This window comes from Podarcis muralis, chromosome 13, assembly GCF_964188315.1.
Source record: "Podarcis muralis chromosome 13, rPodMur119.hap1.1, whole genome shotgun sequence".
In the NCBI taxonomy this organism is placed as follows: Eukaryota; Metazoa; Chordata; class Lepidosauria; order Squamata; family Lacertidae; genus Podarcis; species Podarcis muralis.
The window spans coordinates 55,469,313-55,492,951 of NC_135667.1; the positions used below are offsets into that span (position 1 = coordinate 55,469,313).

At 43.2% G+C, this 23,639-nt stretch overlaps 1 protein-coding gene across 1 annotated transcript in view; it reads left to right on the forward strand.

Annotated features, from left to right (window-relative positions):
- TPPP (tubulin polymerization promoting protein) overlaps nt 1-23,639 on the forward strand; it is a 58,525-nt gene that overhangs the window by 14,441 nt on the left and 20,445 nt on the right. Inside the window, exon 2 of the mRNA XM_077917646.1 lies at nt 567-881. Coding sequence (XP_077773772.1) covers nt 571-881 — 311 coding nt within the window. The 5' untranslated portion in view covers nt 567-570. The remainder of the gene's footprint in view (nt 1-566; nt 882-23,639) is intronic.

The window sequence follows — 23,639 nt, forward strand, 5'->3', positions numbered from 1 at the left end:
TTGCTGCACAGGGTGCCTCTGAAATTTGAGGCGCCAAGGTCCGCCACAGAGACCAATCCCAGTTTTCCAGCATCTGGCTATCTCCATTTGTGCTGCTGTTAATAAAAAAAGGCTAAGAGAGCATTGTGGGGGTGGCGGTGGCTCTGGCAGTAGAAGACTAGCAGAGTAGGGAGCGGCCTAGTTTAGGACATTTTGCACTTGATATGCTGGTTTTCTTCTGCCTGAGAGTTTTTACACAGGGAAGTATGCAATAATGTCCTTCTTGACTGGCATCCTGAAATGGCGCAGGCCACTCTGCTACCTCAGACTGCAGCATGGGTAGACTGGGCCTTATTCACTCATGCCAACAAGCCATCCCTCACCTGACGTTGAACATCTGTTTTGGAATTAATACTTTTCAGTTGTGAGAGCAGTTTAAGAGAAACAGAACCAAAAAAATGCATATTGGTTTATTTTCTGAAAAGGCCCAAAGCAGGGCAGTTCTGTTTAGATGTGGTCTGGTTTTTGTTTTAATGCAAGCAGTGGACTACAAAGAATCAACTTCCTCTTCTCCATCTTCTCTTTAGCACAATGGCTGACAACACAAGTAAACTCACCAAGCATGTGAACAAAACACCTCCAAGGTCTCCTGCAGATTCCGCAAAAGAGAAAGCAGCCAAAAGGTTATCCTGCGACTCAAACAGCTCCCACGACGGGGCCAGTGGGCCAGAGCTAAGTGCTCTTGAAGAGGCTTTCAGAAAATTTGCTGTCCACGGGGATACGAGAGCCACGGGGAGAGAGATGCATGGGAAAAACTGGTCCAAGTTGTGTAAGGATTGCCACGTGATTGATAGCAAGAACGTGACTCTCACCGATGTTGACATCGTCTTCAGCAAGATCAAGTAATTTCTCCCTCTGCTTCTTCACCTTACATCTCCCCCCCCCCCCCCGCCGATATTTGTATTGCTGAGTCTGTTTGTGAATAATAATAGGTGGAATATGATGGTTACATATACCCCAATTACATCATAAACATTGTTTTCAAGTTCTGTAAAACGGGGGGAACACCATGCTATCCTCAGATATTGTTGGACTTCAGCTCTCTGCAGCCCCAGCTAGCATGGGCAGTGATCACAGGTGAGGGAACTTATAGTCCAGCAGTATCTGGAGAGCACCAGGTGAGCTCGCCATGCTTTACAAGTTTAGATTGCACACCTGAGTTTCTTTTTCTATACTAATTAGCATTCACAGGTTACACATTCCAGGCTAAAATAGATTGAGTGATAGCCAACAGTCATACTCAAGAGTCGGCACATTGAAATTAATGGCCTTAAGAAAATTAAGTATATTTTAATTGACAAAATGTATGTACTGTTTTAATTAATAACATCATAGCATAGAAACATATTAAATTATTGATTAAAAGACCAACGAAATCAAGCATTAACACCAAGTTGGCATAATATTTATTAAAATATAAATAAAATAGTAGTTTTAAAACAAATGCACAAAGCTGGATAGACTTGTCTTTAAAAATGCTTTTAAGAGGTGCCAAAAATAATTTAGTGCTGCTACACTAAAGCATCAGTTCCTTGCAAGTGAGGAACAAGCATTATGTGGCAGTTGTAAAAATGTCAGTTCTGCAGATAGCAGCAGTTGAGCGGGTGCATACAGGGTAAGGCAATCCTTCAAGTCAACTTAAAGGCTTTATATACTTATAGTAATATCTTGAATTTGACTTAGAACTTTTTAGAAAAAAATTAATTTCAAGGAGACTAATTGTGACTAAACTTGTATATTGGCCATTATTAGCTTCACTTCTGAAAATCTCCCTAATAGTATTTTTATTCTGGGACAATTACTGTGCACTGGATATTTGTGTGAGAAAAACTGTTTTGCAGATTATATGAGTGCTGGCTGGTATGTACACTTCTGAAATGTTTTGGAGTCTGGCTTTTGCTGAATATTGTTACCTTTCTTAAAAACAAAAGGAGAGATAGCGAGTGCCTGGCTACCTGATGCCCTGCAGAAGGAAGGGCAAGGGGAGCCCAACCACCGCCCATCCCTTCTTCTGAATGTGTTACTTGAACACAAGGCCTGGTTACAGTCTGAAGGTGCTTGATGGAGCAACCTAGCTGAAGCTAAGCTGAAGCTAAGCAGGCCTGACTTTGGACAGGGCCTCGACGGGAGTAGGTTGGGAGACTGTAGCTTAGCAGCAGAGCGGTTGCTGAGCAGGCAGCTGGTATTGGGTTCAGTCCCTGGCATCTTCCCAGGTTGAAGGTGAAAGAACCTCTGAAGAGGCTGCTGCTGCCAGCCAGAGAAGATGGACCAGTGGCAGGGCTCCCCCCCCCCCCCAGCTGGAACTCAGTTCTGGCACCTCTCAAGTAGGCGCCATTGCCGTTCTAAGAGAAAGAAGGGAGGTACTCGTGACAAGTTCCAGCACTGACCAGTGTTCTGACCAGCTTCCTATAAAGGAGAATGAGATAACAAAATGGACTGTGCTGCCCCTGGCTCTGTGCTAAGAATGAGTTGCCTGGATCCCATTTTGCCATTATAATAAGAAATTGGGGGTCAGTAGGTTCTTCGGGTTATGGTTAGGAAAGAGTTCCTTGCGTTGAAACTTGGCAGTGTAAGAGAGGTGGGTTGAGAATGGTCCTTGCCAAACTTGGGTAGGAAATGACTTATTCTGAATGAGCTGAATGTTTGATGAGTGATTCTGGCATTTTGACGGGTGATGTCCATTTCTGCCCATAGAGTTTGCTGAGGTGGACTAGGGAGAAAATGTCTGTGTTTTTACTGGGTCTTTTGGGGAAATGTTTCGTAAGGTCAAAAGGGAAAATTTGGTATGTGCTGTTACCTAGTAGCAGTATAACATATTTGTAGTTTTTATTTAAAAGGTACTTTCCCGCCAAATGTTACTCTATGCAGGCAGTAAGAAAATTCTCACACATGCTCAGTATGAACCAGTGTGGTCTTGCAACAGCATATACTTCTGAAAATGGAAAGCTGAGTCATATTCCCTCTCAGAGCTAATGCCTGTATTTCACTCGAGGAAAGCTGAATTAGGGAACTCCTTGCTGCAAGGAAAACACTGTTTCACGTCTCAAACATTGTCATGGAAGTTGTTCCAGGCTCTCTATACCCTTACGTTTTTCCCCCTTGGCCTGTTAAAGATGATAATATGATGGAGATCAGGATTGCAATGAGAGGTTTATTAAGATAAACGCTTGCTGCTTATATAAATTATATGCAGTTGTTTGGAATCCTTTATATATCTATTGGCTTACCTAATTACTTAAAAGGCAGGTGTTTTTACTAACTGCTAGTGACACAAACCAACACCCCGCAGTATTATGGTGGCTCAGTTGGTTAGAGTGTGGTGCAGATAATGCCAAGGTTGCAGGTTCGATCCCTGTATGCGACATCTGCGTATTCCTGCATTGCAGGGGGTTGGACTAGATGATCCTCAGGGTCCCTTCCAATTCTATGATTCTATGCAGAACTACTCTGCCTGGACTTCAGCCCTTCCATAGTTTGGCTTGTAGTTAACTAAGTTTGCAAATAGTTACAGTGCATTTCAGCAACCTATTAAGTCCAAAGCGTGAATCCTATCTGTGCCATAAGCTCAAAAACTATTTAAAAGGAAGACACTCTTTTTCTCTCTTTTGCTGATTCTGCACCATGGAAGAGTATTAACTTACTGGACAGGATTTTTGTTTCAAAACTATTCACATCCCTGTGTGGGAGAGGTACAGGAGGAGTAAGGAGGAACGTTTCACCTGCGGCTGTCCTGTACTAAAGCAGGGGGCTGGCCTAGAATCACTAGATGGCCATCAAGACCTTTCCCACCTCACCATTATATGTGGATGGTGGTTATTACCAGCTAGGCGCCTGCAGCATGGAAAGAGTGGCTTCAGTTGCACAGGCTCAATGCGTTAGTGCAGTGAAGAGGCAAATCTGGGACTTGAGTTCAGTCTGTCACTATCAGCCATCCAGCTCCAAGGTGGTACAGAAGCTGGAACTGAACACAGACCAGGACACCACACCGTATCTCCTGAATAATGCATTTTCCTGTAATTTCTCACCATTTTGAAACAAAAACAAAGAATATATATTAACTAGATGTTGAAACTATGAATTCGCATGAGTCTCCTTCCTCTCCTATTGTAGTTACTCCTCATATGGTGAGAGAATCACATGCTTAAATGCCCCTCCCATGGAAAAAAAGCACTGCACATTGAAAACTAGCCTGTCAAGAGGGGGTGGGTGGGTTCTGGCCCAGTCTCTATCCTGACATGCTAGTTTTCTATCTGCAGAGCCCTTTTATATGTGAACAAATATTCAGATATACCTACAGTGTAAAGTGGCGCAGCCCAGTAACAGCTGGTGCATATGATTCGCCGAAAAGGTTATTTTTTTCTTTACTCCTGCCCTTCCTCTTGTCATCCAGTGTGTAGTAAATAGTTGGATTATGTTGCCATCCTCCGTTTAACAGATGTCAGCAGCCTGGATTAAGCAGTCTCAAAAAAAGTGTTAAAATAGCCGTCTGTAGCGATCAACAGATTGAGGTCACATATTTTAATATTACACCATTAGTGCCCCATTAACCAACTTCATCCATCCATTGTAAGATAACACAGTACAGTGGTACCTCGGGTTAAGTACTTAATTCGTTCCAGAGGTCCGTTCTTAACCTGAAACTGTTCTTAACCTGAAGTACTACTTTAGCTAATGGGGCCTCCTGCTGCCGCTGTGCCGCCGGAGCATGATTTCTGTTCTCATCCTGAAGCAAAGTTCTTAACCCGAGGTACTATTTCTGGGTTAGCGGAGTCTGTAATCTGAAGCGTATGTAACCTGAAGCGTATGTAACCCGAGGTACCACTGTATATGCGTCCATCATTTCCCCTCTCTTAAAGCAACACGGTCAATAAAACCTCACTTTGGGTTTTCTGGTTTTACTCTGTGGAAGGAGAAATAGGCAGAATCTGACTGGTTTTTTAAAAATAGTTGTCAAGGAATATCAAGGAAAAGAGGTTAACAAAGTGATACACAGCAGATTACAGGTGATTTGTGATGTTGTGTGATGCTGAATGAGAACACCTGTGCAGGAGAAGAGAGGACCACCCAAAGGTATTCTAACCCTATATGCCCAGTGCAATCCTGTTACTCAGAAACAAGTGTGTAGACAGTATCAATAAATAGTTGTGTCAGGGTGGAGCTAGGAGTTTCCTGTTACCGTTCTTGTTTAAGAGAGACAACAAAGTTCTTGTTTAGCTTCCTCACTGGTGTGTCCTCTAAATCTTCCATGACAGTAAGTCCTCCTTGTTCCCTGATAAGTGTGCTTATGATTGCAGACTTCATTGCTATTTTGATTGTGCAAACAATGAATTTGGTACTAGACAGAGAACTAGGCATCCTAAGAAACTCAGCTTTCCTTAAAAATAATATAAAATTCTAGTCCCTAAGGTTGCAATGATGAACATTTGACCAATATTTGCTGCTCTCAGAAGCAAGGAGATGACTCTGCACATCTGGAGGGCACTGGCTTCAGGGTTTTACATGGTTCTTTCCATCCCATAACCAGCAAAATGTGATACAGATTTTGCAAAACAAAATATGTACAGACACAAATGTATGGAAAACTTCATGCAGGTTGCCAACCAAGCTTTACTCAGAGTAAACCCATTGAAATTAATGGAGGTGAATTAATTGTGGCTATAAATTTCAATGGGTTTACTCTAAGTAGGACTTGCATAGGATACAATCCTCGGCTTTCCTTGACTCAGCTGTGCACTCCTGATAATACACTGAAACTGACCATGTGTGTATTTTATATCCTGATAGGGGAAGGAGGAGCCAAAATCTTCTAAGAATAGATACGAGGAGCCTATGACATATTGCTTTGGGCATATAAATTTTCCTTTTTATCGGGGTCAGCAACTGTTTGCGGGAATTTGATACTGCAGATATGCCATAAGTCATGTTGCCTGGCTGGTTGTAGTAATCAAATAGCCTCCTGTATAAATCCTTTTTTTATTTTCAAAGCCACAGCCATGGTGGATGCCACTGAAAAATATGGCCATAAAGTTGCTCATTTGATGCCATTCCTTGACAGAAAAAAAATCCAAATATTGCTGCGCATACTGGCATGTTGCTATGGCCACAGGAGGCCTGAATGACATCATGCCCTGGATCTCTTGTGAGCATTTATTTAGAAAGATGTCTCCATAGAAACATTTGTTTGTATATGTGTTTTTCTCTGATGTTACCAAGTGTTACATTTTAAATGTGGGTTTCTGTACCAGATTGCGAGCAACATTAATGTTAACATAAAGAGACACTATAAATACACTTAGGTCTCTTCACACCCCAAATTAGATAATTGGGGGAAAGAACCCATCAAAAGAATAAATACTGGGGGTGGTTGGTTTTTTTTGGGGGGGGGGGGAGAAGTAGTTGTTGGTTTTCCATGGAGTGCTCCTATGGCACACTGTGTCTCGACTTGTGAAAATTTCCACCCATGTTGTCAACAACACAAGTTCCGATTGCCAGCTGTTGTAGCCTGGTTCCCACTGTACAGGCCACACGGGTCTCTCATGTGAGAGGCAAGCATGTCTGCATCATGCAAGTAGCCACAGCAAATCAAGTAAGCCAGATGTAGCTGTTGTCCCTGACATCTGGGTAGGTGGATTTTAGGCAAGGAAGCCTCTTCTGCCCTCCTTCTATCTTGTTGCTTAAAACTTCAAAGGGGCGATCATTTCACACTTACCATTCCTTTAAAACAAGTCCTTTATGAAATTAGTTGTTGGAGGAAAGCTGTGCTGGTGGATTGCTTCCTTATGATCTCTGGAAGCTCTGTAAATGCTTCATCTAATAGGGTGAGCTCTTCTTGTGGCTAAATGACACACACTGTCAGCTCTTGAAAAGATGTGCTAACAGTGTTTTTGGTGATCAGTCACTTGGCTTTCAAATCAATTGATCATTAAACAGATAATCAAAATCTTAGTAGAAATGCATTTTTAAGGAAGCATGAGAAATACTTTGGATGAAGTTGGACTATACCTTTTTAATGTGTTGGGGCTATAGGTTTGTTTTTTTGTTTTGGTCTTTTTACTATGTATTTTGAGTTCTCATTTTGCCACCCTGTGATCTTCAGATGAAGGGGGGTATACAAACCTAATAAATAATAATCATATCCCTGAAAGATCTGGTCTGAGAATGGGGGTACTTTTAGAAGCCCAAATGGCCTGAAGGGCATTTCAATAGCTGCGGTTTTTGCGCCAGATGTGGTTCTTCCTGAGAAAATCGGATCTTGCCATAGTTATACCTTTTTGGCAGGGCCGGTCCGCTTGTGAAGCAAGGTGAGGCAACCGCCTCAGGTGGCAGGAACCTTAGGGCGACAGATCTGGCCTCAGCTTCTGTCATGGTGGCAGTGACAGTTGTGGCGCACTCCCACCCCCATTCCTGATGTTCATCTTTATTTTCCACCTTGTTCCTTATACAGTATAGCTCTTAACTCCCCTCTTCTTCCCTGCCACCATTTTGTGGTTTGCCTCAGGTACCAAACTGTCTTGGGCCAGAAAACAGAAGTACCATACTGGCCCGAATATAAGCCGCACCCACAAATAAGTCACACCTTTAAAATTCAAGGGGGGGGGTAGAAAAAAAGACAATACCCGAATATAAGCCGTTCCCTTAAAATTGGGTTACAGGCTGAAAATCGCTGCGGTTGGTAGAATTGTAACTCTGAGCCAATTTAAGTCTTTGATCTTGCAAGCCCGCAAAAGTTATCGTACAGTCGCTAAAATCGCAAATTGCTATTCAATTGCTACAATTCCACAGGCACTTACACCCGTAAATGGCAAATGAAAAGTCTCAAGCTTGCAAATTGGCAATAAAACTTGACCACTACACAGTGCGGTGAGATCTTTCAAAAGCTATTAGACAAATCAATGGGTGTGAAGTCTCTCAAAAGCGATTTGCCGTGATAGGTAAATGGAACCTGCAGGTTCAGAGGCAGCATATCTCTGGGTGGTCGCTCTCTAGTTTGTCCCAGAATCTACTAATCTCCTTTACATCCTGCTAGTCAACCTTCCAAGAGTATCTGGTCAGCGGCTCTTGGAAACAGAATTCTCAAGTATCTGTGTCTTTGATTTGACCCATCAGGAAAGTTCTCATGTTAAGGAATGGCTATTTATAATATTTATTCTTTTATTTCTGTATTAAAGTGGTGCTAAAATACCCAATAACCCTGGCCCACCTCCCAGCTGATCAATTTAAAGCCTATAGCCCTAGTTTTAATCCTGGAGATCCTGGGTGATCGCATACTGCCTCGATATAGTTGGCACCTGCACAGCATGAGAATTTCTTTTGTATTCTAACCTTGGGCTATACAGTAAATAGATAGATGAGAAGAACGCAGCGCGTCTCTTGAGAGAGTTTGCCTTTAGTGCCAGATACTAAGTGGACTGTCTTTTATAGGGTCTATATTCTTTCCTGGGCTGTGTCTGGGATACTGATGTGTGTTGACCTGAATCCGGGAATGTCTGCGATGCAGCTGTTCATGCTATCCAAAGCTGTTTCATGTGCATATAAATCAGGCCTGAATGATCTGAATGCCTGAAAGCAGAAAGCAGGCTGGTCACTTTGCGATTGGTTTTCCCTGCTGAAACCAAGTATATAGAGAACTAGTCCAATGCCAGTTTTCAAACACATTTGGAGCGCCTGAGCATGGGGACGCCAAGGAAAAATTTCCCCAACTGGCATTTTTGCCAGTTCCAGGAGAGGGTCATTAGCTACCAAGGCTGCAGTCAGCCCCAAATTTTGTTGCTGGAAAGCAAACTGCCTGGACTTCCACATGTGATGACAGCAGGTTCTGATGCTGTAGTCCAGCAAAATAAATGCAACATAAAGAAGGGTATAAATACAAACTTTATAGGAGAATTAATAACAAGAAGCCAGCCAACCTTCAGCCAGTGTACTGAATCCTTTGCTAAAAGGCTGGCTGTGCCCTGGAATGGGTAGGCTTCCCTCACTTTTTTGATAAATTTTCTTCTATTTTGTGGATGATTCTGAAGAACTGCACTCATTTTGGGAGATCCATTGGTTGGCTCACAGCATTAGTTCTTGGACAGAACCTGTGTTGTAATACTGACCATGGAAGCTCAAATCAGTTTCCCTGTCGTCTTGTATTTTTTAGAGTTTAAAATCCATAGTGGGTGCATTGGAAAGGATCACAAGGGCCATTCTAGTCCAACACAGGAATCTTTTGTCCAACGTGGGGTTCAAACCCACAAACCCACAACCCTGAAAATAAGAGTCATGACAGAGCTATGTGCTTGTGGTCACTCTACTGTGACAAGTATAATTGGGGTGGGACTTTTTAATCTTTTGCAGATGACAAAGATGTATGTGTGGACAAGCTGGCTAGTTAAAAAAACCCAACAACACCTTGTATGTTACCAACTTTGGGGGACTAATTTGTGAGGCTTCCAAAGAGCTTTGCTCAGAATATCATGGGGGTTGCACATTATACTGGGTTTTTTGTATCAGTGATGGCCAGTTTTATTTATTTGCACTGCTGTCGTTATTATGTGGTAAAGTGAGGTGAATTGGATTGTGATGTGCTTCTTATTTTCCAGCATATTTCAGTGGGCGATAAGGGAGCATGAGTTGTTCAAACCAGCACATCAACATTGCTTCTACTCATGTAACATTTGCTCAGCAAATGTGACGCTGTGTTGTGGATACAGGTTGACCTGAAGGCCGCTTTCAACTGCAGAGAGAGTATCCATTAATCACGATGCTAGGCTGCAACAGCTACATGCCAGGCAAACAGAAATCCTGAGAGTAGAGTTACGGCACAAGAATGGAAACATTGGCTTGTTAAATGCTAACCAAGCAACAGATGAAGTGAGCACTTGGAGCTGCTTGGGACATGATTAAAAGAGGTAGCAAGGGATCTGGGCCAAAAGAGTACAGTGCAACTTATTAATTGCATCTTGTTACAGAATGGACTGCCATCAAAAAACAGTCTTTGCATGCTTTGACAGAGACGATAATTGGTGTGAAATTTATGTACTATATATAGGTAAAGGGAGACTTGTATTGCTAAAGGAGCCGAAGTTGATGTTACATGAAACCATTCCTCTTTTGAGTTTTCACGTTGACTTCAATGATGTGGTTGATATCTAGGATTTTATTTTGTTTTTAACTCCGGAAGGGGTAGGAAATGCAAGCATGCACCTCTTGCCCTTTTTCATCTCTTGGTATTTTACTTATCCCATTTGAAAGTTGTAGTGATGTGGGAACGAGATTTTAACTTCTAAAACCATGTACGTAGCACAGAAACTTAGTTTTACGCACTAAGGCCTATTCTGAGAAAGTAGAATAGTAAATAGGACACCTCTAAAATATTGTCCAATTTTTGCCATTTCTACTTGTTGGGCAATTTTGTGAAACCCAGGTCCTCATATGTAAGATATGCAGAAGTAGCCCATAGATCAGACCGTAATCCCCTGTTGCTCTCTTCTTTCTGCTGGGTGCTGGTTTGCATAGGCAATAATTGTGCCTGGGGTCCACCATTGGCCAGGCTGACCAGGGTTGCTGGCAATCCAATGACTCTTGGAGGTCCACAGATGGGCCACCCCTACCCTAGAGCACCACTTCAAGACCCATTGGAGACCAGGGTGTGTGGGGTCTTCACTCATTTTCAAATACAGTATCCTATTTCCCTGACCTCCAGCTGTGGACACCAGTGAATGCTGGAATCATAGAATCATAGAATAGAATCATAGAGTTGGAAGAGACCACAGGGGCCATCGAGTCCAACCCCCTGCCAAGCAGGAAACACCATCAGAGCACTCCTGACATATGGTTGTCAAGCCTCTGCTTAAAGACCTCCAAAGAAGGAGACTCCACCACACTCCTTGGCAGCAAATTCCACTGTCGAACAGCTCTTACTGTCAGGAAGTTCTTCCTAATGTTTAGGTGGAATCTTCTTTCTTGTAGTTTGGATCCATTGCTCCGTGTCCGCTTCTCTGGAGCAGCAGAAAACAGCCTTTCTCCCTCCTCTATGTGACATCCTTTTATATATTTGAACATGGCTATCATATCACCCCTTAACCTCCTCTTCTCCAGGCTAAACATGCCCAGCTCCCTTAGCCGTTCCTCATAAGGCATCGTTTCCAGGCCTTTGACCATTTTGGTTGCCCTCCTCTGGACACGTTCGAGTTTGTCAGTGTCCTTCTTGAACTGTGGAAGCTCTCTTTGTTTTTGTCTCTGTTTGGACTGACTTCCCAAAGAATAACTATGTGGGGTTGGGTGAGGTGAAGCTCAGAAGGACATGATTTTTTATTTTTTTAAAGAGCTCTTTAATTATAATCATGTTTCCTGCAAAACACCCCCCTGCAGAACAACTGTAGAAAAATCACCATAGCGACCAGTGCCGAGGTGAATTATAGCATCTGTTTACATTTTTAGGTTGCTAAACAGGAGATTAATATAGGAAGTGAAGGAAGCATGGCTGAACTTTTCCTCAGTGGGAAAATGAAGAGGCTGAATACAACAATGGCAGAAACTGAATTTAGCCAGGACACCTGAGTTAGTTTAACTTCCCTGTTTCCATCACAGCATTTGCCTGGAAACAAAAGCTTGGGGATCTGAATAACAACACCATTGCCTAACTTTTTATGGGCAAGGTGATTTTCACACTACAATGCACTGGTAATATTTGAGGGCTTGTTCATATGGTGTTGTTTTTAAAAAAACCAACAAAAACTTGCGCAACTTTCAGTGTTGTAGTTGAATATTGTTTTTCTCTAGAGAAACCATTTGGTTTGTAAAAAAATGTTCTTTCACATTCTCTACTTCCCTGAGGGACAGGAAGTTTCAGTGAAGCTGTTTTAGAGGCTCAAGTTGTGGTTCGAGGACCCGACCCCCGCGAAGTAAAATGAAGACACAGGGACACGTGTGGTTAATGGGCTAGAAAAGGCCACAACTTTATTGATTACAGCAATGAAAAGGTATTGACTTAGGCATTGGATCGCGAAACAAGTGGGTTTATTCACCAGGGGTTCATCACCTGTTGATGCTAATCCAACTATAGGCTCACCCCTGATGTCACCGAGGGTTGTGCCATGGCCTCCCGCCAAGCAGGCTTCGGACGGAATACACGACCGCCAGATTCCTTTAACGGAATACCCCTAAAAATTGAAGGCATAGGCGATGGCCACACCTAGCACTTCGACACACCACAACACATTATTCCAATGCCTAACCTATCCACCAATACCACCAAAACGTTGTGACGATTGCTACGAGGTAGGCGAAAAAACCAAAAAGCCTAATGCCAAATGGAAAAACTCCTACCAGGCCCCCCGGGCAACCGGGGCGACCAACCTAAGGTCCATAGCAAGGCCAATGACCTAAGCCTAACTCAAAGGGAGTGGAGGGTGGGTGACTCGCACAGGACGACAAAGAGAAATGAGGCCGGGGAGAGGCTGGCACTGCGGCATAAAGGCTGCTGGACACGCCCCCCCGTGGCACCTGGTTGGGTGGCCACCGGGGGGGGGGGGGCGTGAGCGCCAGCCAGGTGAGCTGGAGGCAGGGGGCAACGCCCCCTGCTAGGAGCGGTGTTCGGGCTCCCGTCCACAACCACTCCCCTCTCTTTCAGGGAGGAGAGTCTTTCCTTGCGAGGACTTTGTTCTGGGACATGTGCTGCCTTTTGTTATAAACTACTTATTTATAAAATGTGTGGGTCTCTCACATGGGCAACTACAAGTTTCAGAGCAACACCAGCTTGCTACCCTAATGTTTCTAGAAGTGGTTTTTGCCGGCCACAGGTCTCTTGGCACCTTTAATAAACAAGCTTTACTCTCACATTATTTTTATTTGTTCCTGCCTCGGGGGATGGAGTCAATTAATAATTTACTTTATTGCAGGAACAAATGACAGGAAAGATGCCAGTTTGATCTGAACAACCCTTTATGTACGTGCTTTATGTGTTTTTATCTTATGCTGGTCTATCATAATTGAGAGAATAAGTATTTGTACACCCAACTTCTACAGTTGCCCTATTGACTATTTAGCATGTGCTACTTATGGATGTAGGGATGCGGGTGGCGCTGTGGGTTAAACCACAGAGCCTAGGACTTGCTGATCAGAAGGTCGGCAGTTCGAATCCCCGCGACAGAGTGAGCTCCTGTTGCTCGGTCCCTGCTCCTGCCAACCTAGCAGTTCGAAAGCACCCTAAAAAGTAGATAAATAGGTACCGCTCCGGTGGAAAAGTAAACGGCGTTTCCGTGCACTGCTCTGGTTCGCCAGAAGCAGCTTAGTCATGCTGGCCACTTGACCCGGAAGCTGTATGCTGTCTCCCTCGGCCAATAAAGCGAGATGAGCGCCGCAACCCCAGAGTTGGCCACAACTGGACCGAATGGTCAGGGGTCCCTTTACCTTTTACTTATGGATGTAGGTGCTTTTGACAGAATGTCTCCTGATACAACGGGGCAACTCTTTGGTGCAAGATTAGCTGCAGCTCTCTAATTGCCACACTTTTACCTTATGCTGACCTATGGCCATAATAAAGATTCCTCCTCCTCCTCTTCTTTCTTCTTCTTCACCTTTTTTTAAATTCTTCCCCAATTTAAAGCACACATGCGTGTGTCCGTACACCCTTCATGTAGAATTTTAATAGGCCAGGTAGAAGCATTATTGTAATCCTTAATACGCTAGTTTGTACATAAGAAAGGTTTTCATGCTGTTTTCTCTCTCCAGCTTCCCGCCAGCCTGAAGTGCACAGCCAGAATTTTGATCCCTCCTTTAGCACAATTTGTAGAATGGCTCTTAAAATGTCCAGGTTCCTGCATTGTGACATTGGCAACTAACTCTCTCATCTAGGCCTGCTAGAATACTGTGGGTCTGGTTCACTGCGCTCCATTTTTAATCTTCTGGGTGTTATAATTTCACTGGCCTGATAGATGTTCCTGTCCTGTGGGTTCGTCCCACTGTTATGGCTCCACTATTTTTAGAAGATGTCTGAGGCTTCTCTTGGTGTTTCTTGCTGTTCAGAATGGATGAGTACTTGTCTTCTATTTGTTTGCAGATTCTTCCTTGGCCCCAGCTGGAGATTAGGATGTAGCTAGCCTGGTTTATGCTAGGTTCTTTCTGGGCTCACTTAATAATGCTGCTCTCTTTAATTAACAATAAAGCCATACCAGCTATGGTACCCTGCAAAAGTTACTTGGCACCCCCACTCCAAAACAAAAACCACCCAGGTATTCATATATTTAGAAAGTCTTTAATTAATGTTCATTTTCCTTTCCTCCTTATTGGAGGTGTCTTTAACTGCTACTCACTATGGCAAATGAGGAAAGGTTTTATAAGCTGGAAAAGATTCCAGTTCTTCTTTTATTCTTTTCTAGGCTCTCAGTGTGCCAGTGATATCTGACATATTTATAGGTTAGCAATGTTTGTGGATTCTGGAGCACTTTGCTGTTTCACAGAGGAAACAGCCCAAAGTGTGCAATCATCGGGGTATTATATCTCATGGCTCCCTGAATATGTACCTCTCCAATAAATGTGTTTACAAATACACCGAGGCTTTTTGGAAACGAATATTATATTTTAGGTGTACACATAAAGCATCTTGGATATGTACACCTTAAAAAAATGTGATGTGCAAAGCAGCTCTTATTTGCAAGATTGATGGAGAGGCTCTGGAAAAAATAATGGGTCAGGCTCAAGAATCAACATCTTCAACTCGAAGGGCATGTTGGAACTGTTAGCGTGACGAATACAAGAGGCTCAAGCAGGTTCCTTGGAACGCTCACATTTGACATTGATGACCAAGAGCTCCCCAGGTTTTACAGAAATGAACTACCCCCATTGTTGGTGCAAGGGAGGAGAGCGCTGGGGCACAGACATCTGGTTACCGCTGTGAAAACTGCCCTGTGATCGGACCAAGGGCGGTATAGGAATTAATTAATTGAATTAATTAAATAAATACTGGGCTGGTCCAGTATTGTTCTTTTCCAGCATGTTCTTTTCTTCTCAACTCAAAATTTTATATTTATTTCAGAGATTTATATCCCACCCCAGGCAGCTCCTACAACATGGTAAAACAACGGAAACTTAAATAGAAATGGAAAACAGAACAAAACCCATGTGTGTTTGTAAACACCCCTGGTTTGAAATTTTCTGCTGCTCCACAGAATAATGTGCCTTTTGCTCAGCTGAAACGAGTGCCAGCTTGTCCCATTTATGGAGGTTATCAGCTTGTGCTAGGTAGGCATCTAGCATAGCAGTAAAGTGCTGTTCCTTGCAGTGATTTGTGGTACCAGCCAAACGTTCATTTTTTTTATTCTGATACACTCATCTGTAAGGATTATAGGCTTATTAAATTAAAAAAATCAGTACATGGATTGTTTTTTTAGTCAATGACAGCCTTTTTCTTATTCATTCATATTTAATATCAGTAGAACTCCTAATTTAATGTCCCACAAGATAATGCCTCTCTTACAAATATATAATAATAATACAAATAAATAAATGGAAACATGAAAATGATGAGCGAGTGGCCTTGTAACAGGACAGCAGGTCATTGTGCTGTTGTTAATCCTGTTCAATTGCTGACTTGCTCTGTGCTTAACAATAGTGGGAAACTATATTGTTTAAAGAAATGCTGCGTTGTTTGGATATACTTCTCAGTAAACACAAGAGGCCACAGGGCAGTGCATATGAGGCATGGCTTGGACGCTTTCAGCACTCCCTCCACTGGCCTGAGAAATGGCTTCATAGCAGGAAGACGGGCTGGATGCCACTCGGATGGTAGCTGCCATCATCAGTTCACGTGCTGCTGCATATCTTACAAAGGGATGTGACAGAGAAATGTGAAGGGGAAAGGGTGTCGTGGGGGTGAGTTAAGAGGGTCAGGAATAGACTGCAGTAGCAGCTTTCCCCCCACTTCCTCCCTCTCAAGGGGTGGAAACAGCCAACAAGCCAGTAGTGAGCCACAAAATTCCCAGTTAGGAACAACCTATTTAGATATAAAAACTTTATTAAATAATTGTTATGCTAACAACAACAATAACATGACTGAGGATTCTGAAATAAGATGTTCACACCTGCAAATTCCACCATGATTTGAGTGTTTTCAGTACTAGAGTACCTGAGAGCAAACCGTTCATCTGAGAAAGTGATTTCAAAAATGGAGAAAGTATGGATAATTTAAGAGTATACAAACCAAAACATGAGAGCAAGCCTGAGCAAGTGAGCTCAAGATGTTGGAAATATTATTTCTGAGAGAAACTCTGGAAGCAGTTCTCATTTAAATGCAAGCTTAACAGAAAATTGCTTTAAGGTAATGTTGAGATGGTACCTAATTCTAGCAGTGACCAATAGAAGAAATAGTAAATATCCAAAAAAAGATGTTGGGAAAGAAGCAGGAGGCTAATATTATATGTGGTGGAAATACTGTAGAGTGCAGAAACATCTAACAGGAATCAGAAGTGGGGAGAGCGTGTTCCACCTCCCCATGCACTTCCAGAATGGTTGGTTGATTAGGATGGGGAGCCTGTGGCTGGAATACATTTCCTAACATCCCTGACCGTGCTGGCTGGAAGTTACAGTCAAGCAACATCTGGAGGGCCACATCTGGAGGGCCATTCCTGGCTTGAGCGCTTAGTGGCGCAATGCAACAGAAACAGGCAATATCCATCTACAATGCACAGTCTGAGCCAGCCGTCTTCTTGCTGGAGCCCCTTTCGTCCTCCGTTGGGCTCCCTCTGCCGGCAGGGCCCACCTGACACCCGAGCCCCACTGGGGCCCTCGCAAGAGCAGGAAGCCCTGTCCACCCCACCTCCCCGCAAAAAGCCCTGTGTTGCTGCCCAGTCCTGCCCTTTGAATGGCTGCTGCCCTCAGCCAGGGCTTGCTTGGAAACCTCTAGTCCTGTGAAAAATAAACTGGGCTTATTTACTTCTGAGTTTAAAAATAAACCTTGCCCTCTTCTTTAAGCCTCTTTCCTCCGTTCTCCCCTTCTGCATGTTTGTGTGCGTTTGTGTCTCCCTTCTCCCTTCTATTACTTTGTTCCGTAAAATTTTATCCATTCTTTCTAGTTTGGCTTGGTTTATAAAAGAAAAGAAACAATCAAATAACTGGTATTCTGGGATATACATATACATTCAACTAAAACTCGATAGTGAATTATATTTGAATATCTAAAAGCATGACACAGAATTGGCTTCTTGTTTAGTAATGTAATTAAAGTTTTAGGGAACATCCTCTTACAATAACTTTGATATCTGTGCTACTAATTACTTCTGCAGCTTTAATTTTAGAGAATATGTGTTAATTTAAAATTATCTCTATTATAAAATTACAGTTGTAGTAATATGCTAAAGGTAATTTAAAACATTATCAGTTCTAGACTCCTAAATATTAGCAGCTGCCAAGATATTACCCCGTTCTACATAGATCCATCCTTATTTCAGACATTGTAATGTATTGGTATATCACAATGTTTAGCAGGTGATATACAGTGGTACCTCGGGTTACAGACGCTTCAGGTTACATACGCTTAAGGTTACAGACTCCACTAACCCAGAAATATTAACTCGGGTTAAGAACTTTGCTTCAGGATGAGAACAGAAATCGCTTGGCGGCGGCGCAGCATCAGCGGGAGGCCCCATTAGCTAAAGTGGTGCTTCAGGTTAAGAACAATTTCAGGTTAAGAACGGACCTCCAGAACGAATTAAGTTCTTAACCCAAGGTACCACTGTATCACGATGTTGAAAACCAGACATTGCTCAGCCCTAGCATGAAATACGAGTTTGTGCATTTTGGCAGATGTTTACTAATAAACAGCTGTGGTGCCTTAATAGCAGCAAATGCGTTGCAAGTGAATGTCAAGGTCTCCCCCCCCCCATGTCATCTCCCCCTCCTCCTTCATTCCTTTCATGTTCCTCCAGCAAATTATTTCTCTCCTCCTCCTCTTCTTCTTTTTTAAACACCAAACAATGTGGCTTCTGAGGGGCAAAAGCATTGAAGTTTATTGAAGCTCTAAACATTTTCTCCCCATGGGAACCAAACTGACTTCTTTGTCCTTTGATCCCAGACAATAATTTACGCAAATTGCCACAGAGTTGGACATGATCTGTTTGTGTATAAACTGGCCCTTTAACGTTATATTTATGAGCGAAATGAAGTGAAGTTTCTCATGAACTGAACTACTTGAGGCGAGAGAGTCACAGGGTGCTCCGCAACCTCCACCCCCCTCTTGGCATGCAGAAAATGTCCGGGAGATTTCTGGGCTGCACCTTTTCCCCTAGTGCATTAGTTTTCTACATGCAGAGAGTTGGGAAACATTCAGATATGCGGTCTGAAGTGATGCAGACCAGGAAAAGCTGTATCACACAATTGCATGTTCTTGGATAAATGGTCCTCAGCCTGTCAGCACTACAAACAAGATAGGTCCCCAAGCTAATTAGTCTGTGGCCCAGTTAGCTAACCATGGCTTAGCTGCAGGTAGCAAGGTGACATGACAAATTGAATTTGTCAATTTTTTTACAACGATTCCCCACATGTTCATGCATCACCATAGTTTGGCTTAGTGTTATGTGCAAATCAAGCCTATATAACTCCTGTTTGAATGTGTTATACGGGGAGCGAGTCAATGAGGAAATAAGGTGCAGTTGGAATGAGGTGAGATCATGAAAACTGAGCTGTATTCAAGGTGCATGATATATCTACCTGCTCTTCTATCCTACCTTGTCTATAAAAAGCATACCTGCTGTATGTTACAATAACCAGACTAATTGTCCCTGGAAGATAATCAGTCTCGCTGCAGGACGGCTCAGTAACAAGGATGGAGTAACTTCTTCTTTGGCGATCACTCATAGCCCAGTAAAAGGACGCAGGTGGCGCTGTGGGTTAAACTACAGAGCCTAGGACTTGCTGATCAGAAGGTCGGCAGTTCGAATCCCCACGACGGGGTGAGCTCCTGTTGCTCGGTCCCTGATCCTGCCAACCTAGCAGTTCAAAAGCACATCAAGGTGCAAGTAGATAAATAGGTTCCGCTCCGACGGGAAGGTAAACGGCGTTTCCGTGCGCTGCTCTGGTTTGCCAGAAGCGGCTTAGTCATGTTGGCCACATGACCCGGAAGCTGTACACCGGCTCCCTCGGCCAATAAAGAGAGATGAGCGCCGCAACCCCAGAGTCGGCCACAACTGGACCTAATGGTCAGAGGTCCCTTTACCTTTCCCACAGCCCAGTAAGGTTGTCTTCTATGAACACGGTTTTAACAGTGTGTCTGTAAGTGATCATGGAGGCCAATTCTGGATCCACACGTCCTTCCACATTGGGGACATAGGTTTCCGGGCAGGAGTTGATCAGGGTGAGGGTTTGCCAAACGTGACTTCCTTTTAGCATGTTTCTCCCTTTTGTCCTGAGCTCGAGCGTCTTCAAAGCCCATGACACCTTTGGTCAAGGCTGTAACAAGGGGGTTTAACAAGGATGGAGTAACAAGGGGGAAACCACTGAGCCTCTTGGCCCTGCTGATTGGAAGGTCGGCGGTTCAAATCTGTGCGACGGCGTGAGCTCCTATTGCTCTGTCCCAGCTCCCGCTAACTTGGCAGTTCGAAAGCACACCAGTGCGAGTAGATATATAGGCACCGCTGTGGCGGGAAGGTGAACAGCGTGTCTGTGCACTCTGGCTAAAGGCACGGTGTTCCGTTGTGCCAGAAGTGGTTTAGACATGCTGGCCACACGACCCGGAAAGCTGTCTGTGGACAAACGCCTGCTCCCTTCGCCTGAAGCAGGATGGGTGCTGCACCCCATAGTTGCCTTTGACTGGACTTAACTTCTTCTTTTTTTACCTTTAACAAGGATGGCTTTAAAATCTGACTCTTGGACCATTGGTGTGGAGTCACTAGTCCAGGTCATTCTCCTGTTCATTTTCCACTCTCATGTGCAAAATAGTAAGTCGATAAAGCAGCAGAAAATTATTGAAAAGAGCAGCTGTTGATGCTTTTTGGTTTGGAGAATTTTTTCTGCTTTGTGTTTACTTTTGGGGATGTTTCTGTGGTCTGTTTATATCACAGTTCTTTGTTGCTTGGAGTGACAACACATTCCATACTACTTGGAGTGCTTTGCTTGGTTATTCTAAATTGGCCTTTCTTGGTTAGAGGTTAATATTCCAGATAGATTCCTTCCAGCACTGTTTCTCTTGAACATGCTGGTGTGTCCACAGGGCCCCTTTAATTTAAGACAACAGCAGTTTGCAGGCTTTTATAGGAGGTGGGACAAACTGCCAGCTAGGTTCCTTTTTCCTTTCTTTTCTGCCACAACAATGTGATTTATCAACCAAACAGCTTTGGCTGGGGGGGGGGGCAGCTTTGAGGGTGACTCCCTTAATGCCAGCCTCTGCTTCCTTCTCTTACATATTTGGAACTGGAATTCTTGTTCAGCTTGATTGGCAGACGAAATACAGATGTCGTTTCCTGGCTCTGTCGTTTTCCTTTGCAGGCAAAGAAAGAGCAGTTGTGAGCAGTTGCAACCAAGCCAGTTTCATAAGTTACAAAGAAATGCAGCCCATAGCTTGTATTGCTGTAGTCTGTTCACCTCTTAGCTGCAAGATGGTTGAGAAACTTCAGCTGGTGCAAAATTCATTGACCAGGTTGCTTACTGGGACAAGATGGTTTGAGCATATAGCACCAATTCTGGCCCAACTGCACTGGCTGCCATTCAAAGTGCTGGCTTTGCCTTGTGAAAGGCTTAAAACCTCAAGGACTGCTTCTCTCCATAAGAAGCAACCTGGACCCTGCGATCCTAATCTGAGGCCCTTCTTTCTGTGCTCTCCCCAAGGAGGCGCTCCTGACATCTTCATTATACGCCTTTAGGCGCCAGGCAAAAACTTTCCTTCATAACGAGGCCTTTAGCTGATTAACATTCTATGACTTTTAAAATGTGTTTGTGGGCGAGGGTTATTGGTTTGTTTGTTTGTTTGTTTGTTTGGTGTGGTTTTTTGCTATGTTATGTATTTTGTGTTTTTGTTTTGTAGATCGCCCTGCAATCTTCAAATGAAGGGCAGTATATAAATAAATAGGGGATGTGGGTGGCGCTGTGTGTTAAACCACAGAGCCTAGGACTTGCAGATCAGAAGGTCGGCGGTTCGAATCCCCGCGATGGGGTGAGCTCCCATTGCTCGGTCCCTGCTCCTGCCAACCTAGCAGTTCGAAAGCAAGCCAGTGCAAGTAGATAAATAGGTACCGCTCCGGCGGGAAGGTAAACGGCGTTTCCGTGCGCTGCTCTGGTTTGCCAGAAGCGGTTTAATCCTGCTGGCCACATGACCCGGAAGCTGTACGCCGGTTCCCTCGGCCAATAAAGCGAGATGAGCGCCGCAACCCCAGAGTCGGTCACGACTGGACCTAATGGTCAGGGGTCCCTTTACCTTTACATATATAAATGAATAAATAATAGAGAGGTCATGGTTGATTTGACCCTCACTGGCGCAGTGAACACACAGAGAGTGATAGGAGCAGCATTCTTGTTTTGTTAATATTTTATTTCCCATTTAGGATGTGTAATATTTTACTCCCCAGCACTGGAAACCTCTTCTGTTTAAAGGCAGCTTTTCTGGCCCTCTTAGCCATGGGGGGAGACAATTGCCTACAAAAGCTTCAGGCTGCTCATTCATCCTAACTGACTTCATTTAGCACTGAAATTGTTCATGGTGACTTCTGGCACTGGCTCTGGGTTGTTTGGGATGAGAATTAATGTAGAGGTTTCTATACCTACAAAGCAGGTACATTTATCTAGCGCAATTGGCTTCCCTTCTTGACCCATATAGACTTTGCCATTTTCCCAGGGGCCAGGCATTTCCTATTATAACAGTTGACAGCTCAACACAGTTGAGAAAGGTGCTGCTGTTTGAGTGCAGGAGGTGAGGCCTGTCTTTTTAGACTGTTTTATTACTTTAATTTCTAGCCTGGAGGAACTAAAATAAATATTTAAACTAATATAAAAATCAGCTGATGAAAACAGATTCTGAAAGCAATGCCTAAATTGATTCAGCATCATAAAGAAGACCAAAAAGTAATCTATCAAAAGCCCAGCGGAATAAAAAATGTAACCCACTACCTAAAAATATTCAAGGATGATATTCAGTAGGTATCCTTAGGAAGAGAGTTCCAATGGAAGGGAGGGGGCCATAGCTGAAAAGGCTCTGTTCACAGTGCTTTCCAAGCTGACATCTTGGAAGTCATAGATTTTCCTCTTCACTGGAATAGATGTATGCAGTCTATGCAACTGAAGTCATCAAGCATCCCAAACTATTTTACCACTACAAATTGCCCTACTAGCAGCCATTACCATAAACAGGGAATGACTGAATTGGAAGGAGGCCTGGTGGTAACCTAGTCCTGCACCCTGCAAACAGATAAAGAATATTTCTTTTTAGCCAATTAAGAGAGAGAATTAACAGGGTTAACCAATATGCCAGTGTCAGCACAATGTCATACATGGATGTATCATAATGCAGACATACACATTATTTGGTGCAGAGGATGATATTTTATATGCTAAGCAGCATATTCCATAACCTCTAAACTTTTTTATGTGACTGTTGAATATATAGATTTTCCCCCCTTAAAATGACAATTTTCCCCCAGGGGAAAGGGGGGGGGGAATCTATCTTCCCCACAGCTTCAGAATTTCCCAGTTTTATTTCTCTTATTTACAGCTTTATTCATTTTGTCCTGTTGTAGTGCTTTTCATCTTGATTTTCATTTTCTGGTCAGAACTACTGACCATTATCACTGAGTTTATATCCTCAAAGCTTGGTGTAGACTTTCTTTACACCATAATTGTTTTTGTTCTCTTTTCTCCTGTATTCCCTTTTCTTCTTCACAATGTGGCACATTTCTTAAATAGCTTATATTTGCATTTTGTGTTTCTGACTGGCTCTCTAGTTCCATTCATTATTTTAAAGGAAAAAACACAGGCAAATGCTTTCCCCCTTTTCGTTTTGTTTTGAAAAGCAGTCTACATGTGATCTAGCATTTGCAGGCTGGAGCCTTTCTCGCTGTCATACTAGTTCTTGTTCCTTCTGCTGCAGAACTATACAGTGTGTTTTTTCTGAATATTTAAACCTGCAATTTAGGAAAACATAATATTGAGAGATAAAAATACTTTGATGAAAATGGTGTGATCTTCTTCTTCTTCTTCCCCCTCTCCTCCTCCTCCTCCTCCTTCTCTCTCTCTCTCTCATTTGTACAAATCACACAGAATAGCCTGAATTTAAAAGCATTAGCAGGAGACCTCCGTACTGATCTGCCAGGGTCTTTGCAAAGCTCTGTTCACATTAAACTCTGTTCAGCTATAGCATTAAACCTCCCTTGAATGTATTTTTCTTAACCTGGTTGCTCTTGAAATGATCCAGTTTTCATCCATCTTTTCTACTTCCCAGCAAGTCACTAGATGTTCTTCCACCCAGTTTTAGCCAAGGTTATGTCCAATCACTCCTTAATTCAGACAGGTTGGTTTAATGAACTGGAATTAGCATCTTCCCTGGACAGATAGCCCACTTACAACCTAAGTTCTCCAAACACCTGGGTGTTGTTATGTGATATAACATTCAGTCCAGTTTGAGTAAAATAAATTGCCCTAAA